This window comes from Trichoplusia ni, chromosome 27, assembly GCF_003590095.1.
Source record: "Trichoplusia ni isolate ovarian cell line Hi5 chromosome 27, tn1, whole genome shotgun sequence".
Classification (NCBI taxonomy): domain Eukaryota; kingdom Metazoa; phylum Arthropoda; class Insecta; order Lepidoptera; family Noctuidae; genus Trichoplusia; species Trichoplusia ni.
Window position 1 is genome coordinate 2,849,812 of NC_039504.1, and position 19,644 is coordinate 2,869,455.

General features: G+C 34.7%; 4 protein-coding genes across 4 annotated transcripts; 2 read left to right on the forward strand and 2 right to left on the reverse strand.

Annotated features, from left to right (window-relative positions):
- The first annotated feature begins 2,242 nt into the window (after positions 1-2,242).
- Positions 2,243-10,369, forward strand: LOC113505822 (serine/threonine-protein kinase PAK 2). The gene is made up of 2 exons (XM_026888659.1): positions 2,243-3,134; positions 6,336-10,369. The coding sequence occupies exons 1-2, from the start codon at positions 2,432-2,434 to the stop codon at positions 7,127-7,129; spliced, it is 1,497 nt and encodes a 498-aa protein (XP_026744460.1). The 5' UTR covers positions 2,243-2,431; the 3' UTR covers positions 7,130-10,369.
- Positions 10,370-10,737: 368 nt separating this feature from the next.
- Positions 10,738-13,168, reverse strand: LOC113505823 (methionine synthase reductase). The gene is made up of 5 exons (XM_026888660.1): positions 12,931-13,168; positions 12,701-12,847; positions 12,191-12,427; positions 11,344-12,048; positions 10,738-11,157 (listed from the first exon to the last, which is right to left on the reverse strand). Exons 1-5 carry the CDS (start codon positions 13,042-13,044, stop codon positions 10,942-10,944), a joined length of 1,419 nt encoding a protein of 472 aa, XP_026744461.1. The 5' UTR covers positions 13,045-13,168; the 3' UTR covers positions 10,738-10,941.
- A 181-nt stretch (positions 13,169-13,349) lies between these two features.
- On the reverse strand, positions 13,350-15,870 carry LOC113505825. Its single transcript, XM_026888662.1, has 10 exons — positions 15,737-15,870; positions 15,497-15,527; positions 15,371-15,405; positions 15,264-15,284; positions 14,866-15,024; positions 14,534-14,714; positions 14,198-14,448; positions 13,909-14,067; positions 13,674-13,791; positions 13,350-13,589 (listed from the first exon to the last, which is right to left on the reverse strand). Exons 1-10 carry the CDS (start codon positions 15,776-15,778, stop codon positions 13,543-13,545), a joined length of 1,044 nt encoding a protein of 347 aa, XP_026744463.1. The 5' UTR covers positions 15,779-15,870; the 3' UTR covers positions 13,350-13,542.
- A 208-nt stretch (positions 15,871-16,078) lies between these two features.
- LOC113505824 (lipoma-preferred partner homolog) lies at positions 16,079-19,642 on the forward strand. Its single transcript, XM_026888661.1, has 3 exons — positions 16,079-17,051; positions 17,786-18,021; positions 18,253-19,642. The coding sequence occupies exons 1-3, from the start codon at positions 16,260-16,262 to the stop codon at positions 18,491-18,493; spliced, it is 1,269 nt and encodes a 422-aa protein (XP_026744462.1). The 5' UTR covers positions 16,079-16,259; the 3' UTR covers positions 18,494-19,642.
- Positions 19,643-19,644: the final 2 nt, after the last annotated feature.

Below are 19,644 nucleotides of genomic sequence, written 5' to 3' on the forward strand. Positions count from 1 at the left end.
AAACAAACAGAGGATTCGCCGCTCATTTTATGGCACATAAAATCTCGCTTAGTACGTCCAAGTGGCCAGTTAGTGGAATTTAAGCAGTTTACATCCTACCGCTGTAAAGGAGAGCTAAATTGAAATGATCATTGGCCATTGACCCTTTAGTGAATAAATTCAGACGCATCCAATTTTACTCCTATCTTTAGCATATTTATTTATCAATATAATGATAGTTACGTTACGCCTTCGTTCGTGGAATCCAACTTAACTAGCCATAAGTAGAACAATATTGTCCAAAAACACAAGGATTAGTAAAACTTTGAAAAGGGCTGGGAAGAATAGCGTGCAAAGCGGCAGAATGTGGTGATACCATTAACTATATTTTTTTTTTATTAGATCTTTGAATTCTTCAATAAAATGAAAAGCGTTCATGTGTTATATTAAGTGGTTACCTACGTACGTTTATTATTGAAATAGGAAACAGTCCCTCATATCTATAAGGAAAATTATGAAGCAAATTCACTACATTACCTACCAACAATAAAATAACGTTTCTTTCCACGTAGGTAACATAACATTCTGGAATTTAAAACTTAAGTATATTATTTAAACTAATTAAAATATTTGACCAAACTATTATTACCAAATTTAACATTTGTCTTACTTTGACTCTCTGAAGAAATACTGCTTTAATTTATTGTGCGATGCTGCAATCGGGTGCAATTCAGTATTACAATCGCCCTACAACATATTATTTTCCACAGATTGCTTGTAAAGATTTGTTTAAACTAGAATATACTTAGAATAAAACCTCTTGATTACCTATACTGCTAGGACTAGATTTACTCTCTACATCACATCTATTAACAAAGAAAAATAATTCTAGCTCAGGTTTTCTATTTGGTTGATAATTATACTTATTAGAAACTGTAACGTAACAATTCAAACCTGTGGAAAGTAGATAACTGTCGAAAAATAAATTAGTTTTAAGAAAAATGAGCGACCGGTCGAGTCGATCAAGTGGTGTGTTCGATAAATTATTTAAAAAAAGAATGTCTGCTACTGAAATTGGTGAACCGACAGAAATGAGGCAAATCATTCATGTAAGTAGAGACCCGGAAACTGGACAGTTACAGGGACTACCGGCTGCCTGGCTAAAGCTCTTAAATAGCAAAAAAGACCGGAGTGATAGAAACGATTCGGAGGAAAAAAGCAAAAGTACCGTTGAATATAACGCAAACTAACAAATCTACCAAAGGGAATGAAAAAACTGTTTATGTGTAAATAGAAAATAAGATTATAATTAGTATTTGTTTGTTTTATTTTCCTAAACCACACCAAAATATGGGTAGCATTTAAAAATTCGCTCTTGTCAAAAGAAAGACACTAACGCCATCTACCACGTTAGCGTTACGGCAGAATGATTCAAGCAAGTATACCGATTACCGCGCTCCAATCAATTTATAATTCTGTTCACATTATGCTATCACCAAAGACGTAATAATAAATCCACAGCAATAAATAAAATTAATTTTAATCTAAAATCAAGTTTGAAACAAAGAATCTAATCCTAATGTTTGAGACCGAAAATATGCATGTCAAAATACACAAATGGTAATAGAAATATCACTTTTTGTTTTGCGCTAGAAAACCTTACGGTATTTTCTAATTTTACCAAAATAAATGAAGTAAAATGAATGCCATATTTTTTCGGAGCTGGGTAATGTACGAAAAATAGTAAGATATTACTGTTATTCCCCTAAAACAGTTGAAAATCTAATTGGATTATTAAGTACCGTACATAATTCCATATTGTTTTTCAAATTATCTTCTTTCCTGTTTAAAGCTGACTGCGCGATATAAAATTATGGTGTTATCGCACATGTTAATGTTTTAAAAGATTTAATATTACTTCTCAGTCCTTACGGATGGACAATGAATCATCCGAAATTCCTATTTATCAACAGCGATACGCCAGGCCTACCAATGTATAAACGTACAAATACCGCGCTTCAAGTTACGCAGCTTCTAAATCAAAGATTTCGCAATATTCAATTTCATCTATGCTACAATTTAATAGTTAATATATGAAGATATTATTATTTAAAAAAACACAATCGTTTTACATAACAACGAGAAAAAAGAAATATACCGAAATATTTGTAGAAACTCAAATAAGTGATGTTATTTGTTTTTTGAACTTTGTTCACTTGCGTATAACGGAAAACACTCAGTATTTTCTCTCCATTTTTCTTTAACATTTGACAGATGATAAAGTGGCTGCCGTCCTAAGGTGCGATCCGTCCGTGTTAAGCCACTCCTATCACAGCGAAATCTTAATTCCGCCTTCGCTATAGTGTCTTACAAGCAATGTAGTCTTGTGTTAAATTAGTGCGTGACAGTGATATGGCTTAGTTGTTTAAAAAGAATCAAATTATTAAGCAAAATGAGTGGGCGATCGAGCCGTGGCGTGTTTGGTAAACTCTTCTCTAAGAAGCAGCCCAGGGAGAGAGAAGAGCGAGCAACAGACATCGGTATGCCGACTGACGTGAAACAACACATTCATGTCAGCAAGAACTCAGAAACGGGCATGCTGGAAGGTTTACCTCTATCTTGGTTGAGATTGTTGAATACCCAGATTACACCCGCTGAGCAAAATGAGAACCCTGATGCGGCCATCCAGGCCGTCAAGTTCCACATGTACTCAATTAAAAAGGAAAAGGCGCCCGATGAACCATTCAAGCCTTTCCTCACGGATGAGGCGATTACTGAGGAAAACAAAGAAATCGAGAAACTACTAGATCATAAAAATGCTCACCAGAGTCAAGACTCTGACTTGTCCATTGGTCAGAGTAGTGAGGAGGAGGTCACTACCAATGATATCTTCTCTCAGAGGCAGACCATGCCTGCAGCACCCATCAAGCACACCATGAAGAAGAAAGATGCTGTGATGGACTTAACAGCTGTAGTTGAAGACTTAAGTGTTATTGGTAATGACCCAGAGGAGAGTCCAATCCTGAGGAAGAAGGAGCTGAGGTACGCAACACTCACTGACGAAGAGATTTATGATGAATTGAAGAAAATATGTAATAAAGATGACCCTTATGTCCGGTTTGAGAGGATCAAACAACTTGGTGCGGGGGCTTCAGGTAAATATATTATAATTATTTGTTTATTAATAGCATAATTAAGGTAACAATCACAACATTATGATATAATCATTTGAATATGTGTTCATAACAATCCAACAATACCAACCTCATTTATTGGTTAAACAAAAGACTGTAGACATTTTGTTGATGCAGAGATTACAAGCTTGTCTTCCTGCATTATGTCTACTTATTCAATACTTTAGTTATGTAAGCAAGGAAAGCTAATGACCTGTATGAGGGACAGTCACTGTCTAATGAAGTCATTATTAAATCCTTTAAAGCGATGATCTTAATATCTCCAGCGTTGTTTTTCAAATGTTTGATTTGTTGGAAGATTTAAAGTTTAGAACACAAAATGGACCAACCATAAAAAAACCAAGCTTATCAGGCTCCACGGCTGAACAAAAGTGTCTCCTAAGTTACAAAACAATAACCTGTTTAAAGGACTTGAATCACTGCCTAATAATCTTAACATTTATTGATGACTAATTTTGTTTTGCCCACAAATTAATCAACCATGAAAACACAACCATCAATTTTTAATACCCTGATGTAAACATAAAAATAAAAGAGAATCAATCAGGTCAGCTTATTAATCTCCAGCTGAACAAGTATCTCAAGTTACAATGCTAAACAGGATACTACTGAGTAAACATCACCTTCACATCTGTGAATGAGGTTAAGAACATCATAAGTATATTTTCCAGTCAATTGACACTAATGTGTTAATTAAAACCAGAGAATATGTGTCAAATTGAAAGGATTTGTATAAGTGTTGGTGCTTTGTTGTGAGTCAATGTAGGTACTAAATGGATTATTTATTATTATATTTGTGTATATTTTATATCACTGCTTTCTTGCGGAGCTTTTGTGTGATGGTTGAAATATAAATCTGTAAAGGATTTAAATCATTGTGTATCATACATATCCCAATTTTTTTTTTATAAGAATATTGCTTTTGTATAATACACTCACTCCAAATTTGAATAGTCGGTCTTTCCAGTCATGTGTTAAAGTTGCTGAAAACCTGGTTTAGTTACCATTCTGCAAACATGGATTATGGATTTGTTAACTCAATGCTCTAGCATCTTTTGATATGTCAGCTTTCCTATAAGAATATCATAATTCATTTAAGTCTTTTTCTTCTGGAATCTTTTTAAATTCTTCAAGACACTGAGCCAAACAGTTTTATATTCATTAAGGTTTCCAAACTACTTAATATTCTATTATGATATTAATGAGAAACCAATTAGCCAACATAGCCTTAGCCTTTCTATTATGTAAGAAATTCGATGGCACTGTTTCATTTATGGAGACTATGAAAAGCAAAATACTTAAGCTTGCCCATCACACATGAAAAGTACTAGGCATTCTGCCTGTCAAATTTCCCTGACCTCTCAATGCAAAGAATGAAATATTCTCACAGCCCTAAAATAAAGGCAAGTATTTGAACCAGTAATCATTGTTTTTATAATCATTGAAGTGATAAGAATAGCATTCATAAACTGATTGTGATTATCTTCATCAATGTAATGAATTTTAGAATAGCTGAGCAAGACAGAAATACACATGAAAAACTTAATGCCTATTGCAATTATCGAAGTATGGGACTGTTCTTCTAAATTTTTTCTTCTTACAAATTATATTCACATTGATATCTATACTTATAATAATTGGCCAACTTATAACAGATATTATACCATATTCATATACAAGTACAAGATTCTTTAATACATAAGTAATACACGAAAATAAAAACAAAAGCAAATACGCGTCACGGTACTTTGCGTATACGCATTTTCCCGCTTTGCGTACAAACGTCACTTAGTGGTGACGAGATGAATTGAACAAGGAATTATGTTTTTATGAGCATGACATTGATACAGATAAATATTACCACTATATTATAACTTAATGTAATTAATCAAAAGTATGTTTTATAAGGTCTAATGAGGTCCTTTGTTGGAGTAACTACTTTTACTAACCCAAATGATACCTTAGCTGTCTTAATTTTATGATAATGTTTTGAGAAGAGTATTCTATAAACTTAATTAGGAATGAAATACCCACACAAACGACTTGTAGACCCTTCGTGCCCAAGCTCAGTAAAAATGAAGGGTGTCGAGAACATGCAATGCCTCTTGACCACCTTCGCTAATCCTCCACCAAGAAACGAAAACTGGTATCAAGAAATGAAAGCGTCAGAACTAACTAGAAATACGATATTTTACCCAACGTTTAAAAGGCGATCAAAGTTTTTTGAAAAGAAAAAAAATGTGACTAGTATGTAGAGGAAATTCTTTATACACATAAATTAACGTTAGTTATTTAATGATCTTATCTATCTGAATACTTCTTATGCTACTGAGAACCCTAATAATGTGAATTACCACTAAACTGTTATCAATCCAAAGTATGTGTAACTCAACTGCAGGTACAAATTTTATAAGATTAAAACATTGAGTAAAAAAGTTCCTTTTAAAATAAAACCTTAATCTTAAAAGAACAAGGCACCAATTTCAATGTAATTTGAATTGAGCATGCATGATACACCAATTTCTTAACTCGATAATTTAATCTAATTGAGTTGTCTGAGGTCTTGCAACTGTTATTGCTATTACACTTGTATACTAAGGACGCCCATATGAATGAAGCTGAAGACAAGAGATTTAAAGGGCATTTCAAAACCTTATGACGTAGCGTCATTTTTGTATTAAAATAAATAAACAGGAATACCTATGCCCTAAATGTATACACAAATGCTCATTGCACAATTTCATTTAACATGTTTTTAAGAATCTTGCGATGTAGACCATAGTAATAACATGAACTACTTAACAACAGACTAAGGCCTGACATTCATACCGATATAGCGATATGACGACTTTGAAAACTATTTTCATTTACGATATCAAATCTTTCCTATCGGAATTCGAACATTCTATCGCTGTACTATATTTCGATAAATCAAAACATCTGTGTGATACCAATTGAGAGATATTTGTCGACACTCAAAACTAGTTTATATGACTTATCTATTATTTGATACCTTAGAATAAGTTAAGCATGAAAGCTCCAGTATGACTAACGTTGAAAGGGGAAAAGGAAGCCACGCCTTAAACCAACCCTCGCGCGGCCAGCAAACAATTTAATTAGTTGGATGCATCGCCAAACATTAACGTACATTATTTGTTTCAGGTGTGGTGTTCGTCGCTATAGATAGTAAGGACAACTCCAAAGTAGCGATCAAGGATATAGACTTAACTAAACAAAGCAAAAAAGAACTAATACTCAATGAAATCAATGTATTGAAGGGATTCAACCACAAGAATCTGGTGAACTTCCTCGACGCATTCCTCAGCTACGACCACCTGTGGGTAGTGATGGAGCTGCTGGACGGGGGCTCTCTCAACTACGTCGTGACAGAAGTCGTCATGAAAGAAGGACAGATAGCGGCCGTGTGTCGGGAGACACTGCAGGCTATAGCATTCCTGCACTCCAAAGGCACAATACATAGGGATATCAAGTCTGACAACGTACTCCTTGGCATGGATGGCATTGTGAAAGTCACAGACTTCGGTTTCTCTGCCAATATCGTCGGTGATGAGAAACGCCAGACAATGGTCGGCACGCCTTACTGGATGGCGCCAGAGGTAGTCACAAGAAAGCAATACGGTAAAAAAGTGGACGTGTGGTCATTAGGTATAATGGGCATCGAAATGATAGAGGGTGAACCACCGTACATGAAAGAGTCTCCGCTGAGGGCTCTCTATCTGATCGCAGCAGTTGGACGCCCCAAGATCCCGAGGTGGGACAAGCTGTCGCCGGACTTCCAGGACTTCTTGAACAAATGTTTACAAGTCGACGTAGACTTAAGAGCGGCTGCTGATGAACTGCTAAGACACCCATTCCTCGACTGTGCCATGGAACTGAGGACACTGACGCCGCTCATCCGAGCCGCTCAAAAGATACATCACAAGAGTTATGATTGAGACTGGTAATTTCTTCCATTCCCTTTTTTGTCTACATGTATTTCTCTTTTATAGCCTTTTACATTTTTTGTATGCTCTTTACGATAACGACTGTTATGAGGTGCCAAGTTTTGCATTAGGATTTACAAGGTTATGACTGTAATGTGGATACAGACTAGCGCAACGTAATTATTATCTGGCCTGATACAATAACACACGTATCAAAGCATTTCGTCGAACATCTACCTCTGATATATTTGGAAACATTTTATCGATCCTAATCATATAAACCTATCTTCATGACTAATAACATCGCTCTAGTCTGTATCTAACACAATATGGTATAGGGATATGCTATTATGTTATTTACAGGGCATTATTTGTGAGAAGTTTCTAACAGGAATTCAGGGAACAGAGCGCGTTCTGATTTAGCGTTAGATTTTATTATAGATTGAGCTACACAATTTTCGTTGTACGCGTTTAGCATTACATCGCAAGATATTTATTTCGACAGCACACTAGGTGCGTTTAGCTTTTGTCTTATCTACCTACTCGTATAGATATGGTATCTCCAACTGATATAGATATTCACACATCACACTACAATGTCTCCTTAACGCTATTTTTCTGAAAATGAAAGAATCTATATTTTTTGTACAAGAAAATGCCATAATTATGCAACCAGAGTGGACTTATACAAGTAAGGCTATTTGGCTTAGAATTTAGTTACTTAATAAGAATATAATCTGTCCAAAATTAAGTATTTTTCTATTGTAAGGACTAATCGGACATTGGGATCAGACTGATATTGTTCTAGAACATACATTTTTCGGTAACTTTACAACTTGTATGCCATTAATCTTTGACCACTTTATTAGTGATTAACAAAAAAGATGAAAATTATGAAAACCTTTATTTTTGTGTAATGATGTAAAAATAGATTGTAGTTACTTATTAGTTTTTTTTTTATTGACGAACACTCAGTATGTTTGGTGGTCACAATGATGAGGTAGGCCCATTTTGAAAACATAGTGGTGCCCACATATGTAGGCTATTACCAAAAATGTACATTAATCAATTCTTATTTTTTTATAACTAGTCGTAATCTTTTTCATTGTTTTATTTTTATATTATGTAAAACCAGTTTAACCAAATGGAACAGTTTAGCAAAGCTGCCGTTTCACATTCCTCCCTCATTTCCCAAAGTATTAAAAAAATAACGTTCCCGATTAACAAATGTAAGTAATAAATTTCCACACTATGAGATAAGACTGTACTACAGTGCTGCATTTTTATAATAATATTTTGGCATTCCTTCTCCTGTTGGCCTTAAGAGCTCACGTCCGTAACAAAGCTTAAACAATATTTTAGTGACGTAGGTTGTGTGAGCTTCCATGCACGAGTTACAGCCCGGTCAAACATCCGAATGTGTGCGTCATATGCGTGTTTCCATAAACATTGCGGGTTTCTTCGGTGCTATCCGAATATATCCTCAATGGCGACGAAATCACATTCAATTTTACTTATTTTTACATGACAACGACCGCGAATAATTGGCCGTCTAACACATAATCATGCCCCATTGTACATCAGTCACTTTGGGAGATTTCTTTGTACATTTGGCATCGCAACGTGTCATACTCACACGGAAGTAGTTTATCCTCAAATTACGATTAGGTTGCTCAAACGATTGAAAGCGACTATCTGCCTACAACTTCAATAATAAAAATGAACTTTATTGTATAGCTAGTACAGTTTATTTTGCTTTGCGGTAAAATTGGTGCCTGAATAAAAATATAGTCTGGTCATGGTAAATAAGGAAATCTTTTAGTGCTATAAATAATGTGTATGTATTGCATATATTTTACTAATATGTGGTATTTGTAGGATAATTAGATTTTGCTTACGTGGTGTTCAAATAGTTAAAAAAGTACCTAATCCGCTATAGTTTTAGTCATATGGCGAATTGACCATTTTTAAGGACATTGTTATGCCTTATTCATGTTTTGGTAATTATTACAACTTTTTAACGATTTGAATTGGGTACAACAGTAACGTTAAAATTGTAATAGAGATAGAGATTGTTTGTCTGTGCAAGCAGCTGACTCTGCTTGTCATGAGTTGGAAAATGTTTACAGTTAATCGTGTTTGATAATGAAACACCTAAAGATAAATGCTAGCGCCAACGTAATGTTAAGAAATTTGATAAACATGTATTCAAACGCTTTAGATTTATAATCATAAGTTTGTAATTTAAATAAGGTCAAGGTTTTGCATAAAATAGGTAGGTTCCCGTTTTATAAAAATCGCAATCATTTTGGCAATTAATTGTAATGCCACAACACAGTTTTGTACAAACTTTAAGTTTATTAAAAGCTAAGAAACTGTCTTAGATCAGTTAGATCACGTTTTCTCGATACACGTGTAAATAAGATGAATTTTAAAATTTTAACCACCCTTTGCTACCAAAGTACCAATAAAATTCCGTTAATAATTACTAAAAGTAAATTGTATGAATTTAATTTTTCACCGTAACAAGTGGACCATTAAGTAAAATTCAAACTATGAGTAAAACATTGCAATACCAAATTCTTAAAAAGGAATAACATACTGTTGAATAAAATAAATGTATTTTGAGATTTTTTAGTATTATATCAGTATCTTATGTTTCACCATCGTATTGACAATACTTGCGTCATACTTATGGGAGATATTCGGCATATTTCTCCGCCATGAGTGCCTGCTTATACAGCGATAGTTTAATCGTATTATAGTCTAGAATTTAAGCATTTTCATTGACACAACGAAGTTTTATATGAAATATTGCTATGTAACGGCTCAGCCTCGTACAAGATACTACTACGTAAAGTACGTACTGCGAGTTCTCTGCATGCGATACCCACAATGCAGAAGTAACAATACAGAGCCCCATTATATCATCAAGCTCCAATCGCTCACTTTATCACTTAGCAAATCGAGATCACTCGTTACCGAACTAGCCACAGATTACATAACATTCAGACAGGGCCAAGGCCTTTTGAATGGGCATTACACTTTCTGGAATATTAATTCCTTCGTCGGTTAAACGCAACTCTAATAGTCTTAATAAAATGGTAAATAAAGACTCAGTCTCTTTAACCATTTGATTGAATGACTGACTGATTTTTTATGCCTTGTTTTGTCTAAAGAACAGAATCCTTGGGTAAATTTCCCGCCAAAAAAATGCAATCGAACAATTACAGACATGTTTGATCTTAAAAAGCTAGAAAAAACATACATAAAGTTGAATAACAATGGGAAGATGGCAATTTTATAAGTTATGTACTCTGTGGCATCGCTAAGTCGTTCCCACGTACATTGTCCGGCTACAGCCGGCGCAGTTAAGACCATCTTATAGGAAGCAAATAAATGTATTGACGCTAATACGCTATTATTATAAGTTTATATACACAAAGGACACTTTTTGAACATTTTATTGATATAATTTGCCTATTAAATTATTTTTGTAAAATACTCAGGGCTTTTATTTCCTTAAACCAAACTGTGAGATGTAAGTGTTCTTATACAATAAGGTCAAACAATATACAAATAGGTCGATATAATAATTCAATAAATAAATAATTGAAAAATATTCACTGGATAACATTTTTTTATTCAGATTGATTGCTTCAGGCCTTAACTGGTCTAACCCAAATCATATTCGTCTATTTGAATCATTTACAAGACAGCAATAACAAAAAAATAAATATAAATACGGAATAACAGGTATGATCAATAAATATTTATATCCAAAATATAATTACGCTAAATATATTAAAAAATTATGGCCATCGTTAACTCCATGTATCTACAATATATTTCTTTTGGTTCTGCATTTCTATTATAATATTCCGAGCATCCTCCACACTCTTTTCGTCATGATCAATAAGACATTTTATTAGAACCTCCTTGATTTCAGCTGCCATAGAATTTAGATCGCCACAGATATAAATAGCGGCGCCATTTTTAATGAGTTTTGTAACTTCCTTTCCATTCTGTGCTATTGAGTCCTGTAATTGAAGAAATATTTTTTATTAGACAGGAAATTAAGATATCAACAAGATGCCAGGGGCCTCACCCATGCAGGGTATATATGTATATTTTCATGGCACATACAGTATGTAAAGAAAATCTACTTAAATGCAAAAGATTTTCTGTAGTATAATTATATTATAGTAAACAATATAAGTCCATACCTGAATATATTTTATTTCGTCAGTATCCACCCTTGAAAATGCTGTACAAAGTTTATTTAATATTCCTCTTGACAAAAACCCATTTAGTTCTTCCTCGTAAATAAAATCTAAGTCTGGGTTTCTGCATCCAAAGAACAGCCAGACTTCACCCAAAGACATATCAGCGTTAGAACTCTTTATATGTTCCCTTTCCTCTAAAAATCCAATAAAAGGCGAAACTCCAGTGCCAGGACCAATCAAAATTAAAGGTGTACTTAAATCTCCTGGCAAAGCAAACATGCTAACATTTTTTCTATGATAAATTGGTACTGTTTCTTTGCAGACATTACTTGTTAAACTTAATTTTTCAATTTGGCTTTCAAGTAGCATATTTTCTTTTAACACCATATTTTCCAACCAACCAGTTGTAAGACCTTTCCTATTATTGTTTGTCATTACAGAGAAACATATTTTTAACACTGAGTCACATTTGAGACCACTGTTGACTATGGAATATGGTCTAGGTAGTAATCTGGGCAGATTGGCTAGTAACACTTCAACCGGCGGCCTACAACTCTTGAAATTGGTGAATATGTCCAGCACACAGAGATTGTTGTTCAGAATGTGTGCTGAGTATGCCTCTGTGCCCTCCTTGCTGCACAAATATTCTAGAAACTTTCTTTCCTTATCATTCTGTGTGTGTTTTGATAAAGCTAGCAGGAACAGCTGAAATTATAAAAGTAATATGCATTCACCAAAAAAGTAGTACTCTAAGTCTACAGTGACAAACCACTTTCATTTGACTTTTTTAGGAAAAAAAGTTACTGACCAATAATTAATACAAATACAATGAACAAAAGACAAATACCTTTTTCAGTACACTTCTGAGATCCACACAATTTGCTAGAACATGCCTAATTGTAGATTTTACAGGAATATGAGGAGGGATCTTGCTTCCTTTGACACTTTTATCTATAGATAAACTGTAGCTGAGATCTGCAGTTGTCTCCAAATTGAGATGACTAATTATGAAATTTACATCAGAGTCATCATTGTGTGGAATAACACCAATTGTGTCTCCAGCTTTGAAGTCGAGTTTACTGCGCTGAAATTAAATATTGGCTTCTGTTTCATCAAAAATACATCAATAAACATATACTGTGAAATATCATGAAATTATAGTATGAAATATTGGATCAAGAAAAAGGAAATATAAATAATTGGTAGACAGACAGTTCATCATTAATTTTACTCAATGACTATATTTTCCTTATATTATTGTGGGAAAATTAATTTTCGCGCCTTTTACGACGTAATTACAAAAGACATTTACAGAGGTAGTAAATAAAAATGAACCTTAGAATAGAGAAATAATTACCTTGGTATCGAAAGTAATTTCATAAACAGCTTTACAATCACCCTCTGTAGCAGTTAGACGCCTCCAATCAATAATATTGGCATGAAACAGATCACTGCTAGCAAATGGCAAAGGAGGTTCCGAACCATTGTAAGTAGTTTCTATATCCTGTAACGAGAATTAATCGTTGTCAATAAATGATAAAACACAATAACTTTTGGCAAAATAATGCAATAAGACCAAAAACTTACTTCATTTTTCGTGTACTCTATTTTTAAAGGATTTTGCTTCAATGCCGGCAAACTATAGGATTCTGCTGCTGGTAAAGAGTTAATAATATCTTCCAATGTATAATCTAGAACCATTGTGATGGAATACTAAATCGTATAGCTCTAAAACAGTTTATTTATTAAAAGCCTATTCGTGTGTGTCAAAACTCACACACATGTTACTGACATATACGACACGATGACCGATGTGACTTTGGCATGTCATCACTCATTCGGAAATTAACGACCACAGACTAAACAGCTGGTACTAACAAAATAATGATAGATCTAGATCAAAGACATTATACTCTACTCAAAGATTTAGGATTACATTCGATTCTTTATTTAAGACTCTACTAGATCTAGATCCCGAAAAAGATTAACATGATCTTATCGTTCTATTACACGTAATTACTGTCGCCGAAAAACATCAACAAAAAAGACAATTAGGTATCTCTTCTGTAATTTACAGCTTCTGCAGATCAGCAAATAAATAAAACGGAACCAGTTGATGATTATTTATTGTAAATTTCTATGTAAGAGTGGCAAAATGATACAAATAAAATAAAGATAATAATTATGTTCTTCATGCTTTTATAATGTCGGTACAAACTCGGCACCACGGTCGTACTCGTCACCAGCTGCAGCATGAAAACAAAAAACAATTAATTAATGTGAATATTAAAACTCAAATGAAGCTTTATTGTATCTTCTCTGGAACTAACCTTGAATCTGGTAACCGCCTTCTGTAACATTTTCTTCCAAGCATTCGGGACACACAGTCGTTTCGCAGGGGTTTTGTGAAGTTGTAGGGAATGCAGGCATCATTTCTGCTGGCGGTGGCTAAAATCAGGTAAAAAGATTATGGAAACGACTTACGATAAAAATGAAAGAACCTTGAACCAGAACCCTGTCCGACACATAATATGAATGAAATAATAATCATATTCTAACTGTTACCTCAAGTCTGTACAAATATGATAATCGGCACGGATCCCAAGTGGTGCATAGAGTCGCATTATGCATCATGTCTTTGCGCGGCTCATCACCAAAGTAATCAAAAGTGATCACTATGTTGTTATCAATTGCACATTCTTCTAAAAATTCGCTTACAGCTATCTAAAAATAAACCAAACATAAAAATATAATTCTTGGGCAGGATTTAACTTTTCACCATTCAACAATTGAAGACTTTGATGCGATCGCATTTTGTTCATATATTATGGTTATTATTTGACTTCAGACTTACTTTCGTTTTGTTTCCACAATCTAAGGTGCCGTTTTGGAAGTAATTATTCTCTCTTTCTCCATTACCTAGACAGAACATCCAACCTTCATGGAACGAATATTCTATTGGAGCCACTTCCGCCTCAATGCAAGGGTCCAACGGTACTGGGATGGATTGCTTGCCAAAGGTACACTTTCGTTCATGCATGTTGGCTTGAACTCGATAGGCGTCAAGATCTGGTTCCGAACCGTGTGGACACTTGTAGTAGTTGCCTAGGAAATAATGGAACGATTGAATGAGATAAAAATAGTGTATTAAACGTAGGTGTTGCTTACAACAGTACCCCTGAGCACTTACCATTTTGAATGATATAAATGGATTTCTTGCGGCCGCTGACTACTGTTCTAACTGTGAGGCCGTTTCCTCCACTCTTGATGTTCTCCATGAGCACTTCCTGTGCGGCTCGCTGCTCTCGAGACCATTTCGCTGCCTCCTCCGCTAGGATTTGACGACTTACCTTACCTGGGGATTGGGTAGACTGAAAAAAGAATATCAATTCCATACTATATTCGTATTTAACACAATTTCTTCTAGGATCCTTTATCATTCAAAATGATTGATCAATTCATTAGACTTTTCCACATGGAACGGAAACATTCCGTTCCATGTGGAAAAGTTTCTAAAGATACCTGCGGTGGGTTTTCCATGATGACGTGTGGTCGTCCAAGAGTATGCTGCCATATGAGTTGAGCAGCAATTTTGTACTTAGAGCTGTGGTGCAAGGGTTGGATTTGAAGGATGCCGTACCATGCCAGCTCTCGGTACACACTGTCGGGTAGGTAACCCGTCTAGACAAAAAATAATAATACTTATTTCACAAATGCATTAAAACAAGTTGCCACGGTTTTTGTCATTGAGTAACTATAAAAAAAACGGCTCAAAACAAAGGTAGTCGAAGATAATGTTTTTTTGGTATATATTATAACAGACTGCTGTACGCCTATTCTTTTTTTCCTCTGAAGGCTAGTCGTATTTTTTTTTGCGAATTAGCTTTTTGTCATATTAATAATTAAAATTCAATACTCACAGGCATGAAATCCATGTGCCACTATATGAAAAAAAAAATTAGGTATTATTAGTTTATTGATAAATATATATTTTCTATATTCATCATTCAACTTAGTAAGTTCTTACTTCTTCCTCTTGTGTTTCTATTGCCGTCATCTTTTCTGTAACCAAAAAAAAACTGTGTTTACGAATTGATGTCTTTTAAGAAGTTTTGTCAATCCCTACGTCGCGTGGAAGTGAGAGGGTGCTTACCTTCATCGTCGTCAGAGTATACTGCAGCAAACTGTAAATGAGAGTGAAATTATAATGAATACCCAATATTAATAAGAGGAAAACAATTCACTGAAAATATTGAATAATCAAATTATCTTGTAATGGGAAGTTCATTGTTGCATTGAATAATCGTGAATTTTGGAAAAATGATCATCGTTTTTAATGTAGTGTTCTCAAAATATAAGTTTTACTTCCCTATCTTCAATAAAAAAGTTGTACCTTTAGGACTATTGCAATAGCAAACGCTATGTAGTTCGCCATTTCTAACAAAAGTGATTGTTAAAACGCATATGGCAAGTAACAGTTCGTTATTTATTACTCGCTTCATTAGTAATTTCTACCAATCAAATTAACAAACCGCAATAAAAAATAATTGAGACTTATACCTATGCCTAAATCATACTGAGGTGCGCTTTAATGTATGCGTTTGGGTTAATATGTTTACCAAGTTGCTTGTTAAATTTTAAAATAAATAAATAGTTATCATATTAATTGATCATGATTTCTTTAGATATTTACAAATCAAATGTTTAATTACAAACATTATAATAATCATTGCACTTTTTTAACTACGCGTAGCGTTACGTGGAAAGAAACGACAAACCTGCATCCCATAACCACAGATAACAATAAAGAGCTGTCAGTTTTGCATCAAACAATAAATTAGGGCGTAACGATTTTTATACCAATTTATGAATAAAACTAATATTAAATATATATCTGAGGAGAACAAATCATAGAAATGAACACGCTTGATAAACAATTAGCAGATTTAAGGATATACGCAAACGAATTAGAGGCAAAACTTCAAGATGATATTAATGCAGCAATGAAGAAACCATCAATCCCTCCTAAAAAAAATAAACCGCCTTTGCCTCAAATACCCCAGAGCTGTATGGTTAAGTCAGCCTGCGAGCCGTCCTATTCGTCAAGACTCGAATATGGTAGCCGCACGAGTTCGACATACTCAAACTTAGTTCCTGTTAAAAGTTGCATCGTGAGGAACACGGCCAAAGTGCGAAGCGGAGATGTCTTGTTATACAGTAATGTCCTGCCTCCCGGAGGCACCAACCATGTGTACTCTAATGTTATGATGCAACGTAATGCGTACGGCAGCGACAGTATTTACGGAGACCGCGACACGCGATCGGAAGTCTCCAGGATTAGTGATTTAGGTGCGCAATCAAACTACAGCGAGTTACGACGGCCAGGTTCCGCGTATCCTCCGTCTTCTGCGTCTGTTAACGCTCAGGACTTCTCTACTTATGGTGGATCCCAAACCTCCTCAACATATGAATCTCTGTATGAGCCCATCAACCCGAGACCTTGTAGTCAGCTGTCCGGGACCTCCTTGTATGGGGGCTATGTGGGTACTACAGTGGAACCTACTCCAGAGCCTGATGATGCCTTGTACTGCGGCAACTGCTATAAGTGTGGTGAGAAGATCATGGGTGAGACCACTGGGTGCACTGCTATGGAGAGGATCTATCACATTAAATGCTTCTGTTGTCATCAGTGTACTATCAATTTACAAGTGAGTCATATAATAATTAATCTTTATTTTTATTTTACCAAAACTCTATGTATGTCATAACACCACACAACATTAGAAGTAAGGCGTCTTCCATAACTTTTTTAGGTCTATAAGGATAAGGCTGATTTATTATGTTTTTTTCTGGATTTTTTCAACCAACTTCAACTTTGCATGCTGTAATTTTATAGCAAAGTGTGTGAGACTATTGTATTGCTTTCATCTCATGTATCAAACTTCGTTCAAATAAAGATAATGATTTAATTTGAACAGATATACAAAAGACTAGACTAAAATAGGTAGGGTAGTATCCTACCTTTTTTTAACTCTGAAATAACATTTTTTCATTTTTATTTTTCCTAAATATCAAATGATCAACATAGAGAAAAACATTCTCATAAAACATAAAAGAAAAGAATGCAGACTATTTCCTAGGTAGAAATTAGTCACACACCCAAGCTGCCTGACCGCTTCATGTGTGACTCACGATCAGTAGAAAACTATTCTTATCTCTGACTCACGTAAATGGTTCTGAGGCTGTGTGATGCCATTCAATGCAAATATTAGTTCTAATGTTTTTTTATCCCTTGACCTGAAGTTGATAAATTCGATTGTTTTTAATGCCCAGGCTTTTGTTTCTATTAATTTCAAGATTTAATTAATGAAAGGCAACAAAAAATATGCAGGCACTGTTCTGTAAAAAAAAGATGAATTAACGTACGATTTTTTTTTTCTAGGGTCGCCCTTTCTATGCAGTACAAGGCCGGGCACTTTGTGAAAGAGATTACTTGGACACTTTAGAGAAATGCTGTGTCTGTGGAGACCCCATTCTGGATCGTATATTGAGGGCTACAGGCAAGCCCTACCATCCCCGCTGTTTCACATGTGTTGTGTGTCAGAAGAGCCTCGATGGTATACCGTTCACAGTGGATGCTGTTAACCGCATACATTGTATTGAAGACTTTCATAAAAGGTAATGTTAAATGCTTACATGAAAATACGCTATAGTGTAAGTGTGCAAGTGCGTGTCACCTCTTACAAGTCGGAGCCATTAATAAATCGTACGTAGATTATGTTTGTATGCCTCCCCATCCTGTATCTCGTTACAAAACATACATTAAACCGTTTATTTTACTGCCAGGTTCTAAGTACACACAAATTGCAATATTAGAATGCAGTTATTATTTTCCTTATTTTTTTTTAGATATGCCCCCCGATGCGCTCGTTGCCGCGAGCCTATAGTTCCCGAGAGTGGCGCTGAAGAAACGGTTCGCATCGTGGCTCTGGACAAGAGCTTCCACGTGGCGTGCTACGCGTGCGAGGACTGCGGCACTTCGCTGTGCTCGCGGCAGGAGGGCCGCGGCTGCTACCCGCTCGACGACCATCTCTACTGCAGAGAATGCAATGCGCGCCGCATACAAGATCTCTCCAGAAACATTAATTAACTTCCATACACCTAAATTTACTAATTATGGCAACTATTACAGTTAATCTCAGGCACGTTTACTCAGCCCCAAATTACCATTTACCTTTGGTTTAGAGCATAAGTAGATGTTCAAGAGTAACTGAATGCCAGAACCTCGCGCTCGTTTTGCGACTACGCTTATACTTAGCTGTTAAACCCCACCTAGATTTAGATTATAATGTGTAAATAAATAATTGGCCCTACCTTTATTGGTATTTATGAGAAATGAGATTTAAAAGTATTTTTAGTAGTTTAATTGATTTATTGAACATTCCATATTGCATTTATTTTTAAAAGGCTGTGTAGCTCAGACCATTCATTTATATCGTTTTTACAGTATTATTTTTAGAGATTTTGTGATTGTAATATAAGTTTTAATTACGGAACAAAAATAAAATATGTGAGGTACAATTTCATAATATAATAATTATGTATGATTGTACCATTATGTTTTGTTGTACACACTTGCGTCACATACAAGCATACATTTTTCTGTATATTACGCACATTAATATTCCTATTATTGTTAGCACAAGTGTGTACCATTCTGCATAGATAGTGCCATGTTTACTTTGTATAGTATTAGTTAGGTTTCCTTGTTGGTGTCTAGTTTCTTAAGTAATTGTTAAGATATTGTAAGTATTTTACTGTGTACTTAATTATGAAAATCGATTGACAATTTACTGCTTGGTAGATGATAAATGAAAATTGACTTCAATTACGCCTGCATGTCTGCATTTAATTAGTTGATTTAAACACAAAACTATATAAAATAATAAGCGAGTACTTATGTATTGGATTATAGATCCAAGCAAAACATGTTTTTCTTTATAGACAAATAAGTATTGTTATGTAAATTTTCTACATAATTTGTATGTTTTTACATTATACTGTAAAAAGCATGGTAATTTTTTTATACCAGCTTATAAATTTATAAAATGTAGGTTAAAATAGAATCAAACGAAGTTGTACCATGTAACTGCCAGTTTCTGAAATACGAATAACTAAATGTTTAAGCAATTCTAGATTAGAACGAAATATACATGTAGTTAAATTTTTTAGGCTTACTAGTCATCATCTACTACATGCTGCTATTGTGTAGAGAGAAATAAAAGTATACACTCCGAAATT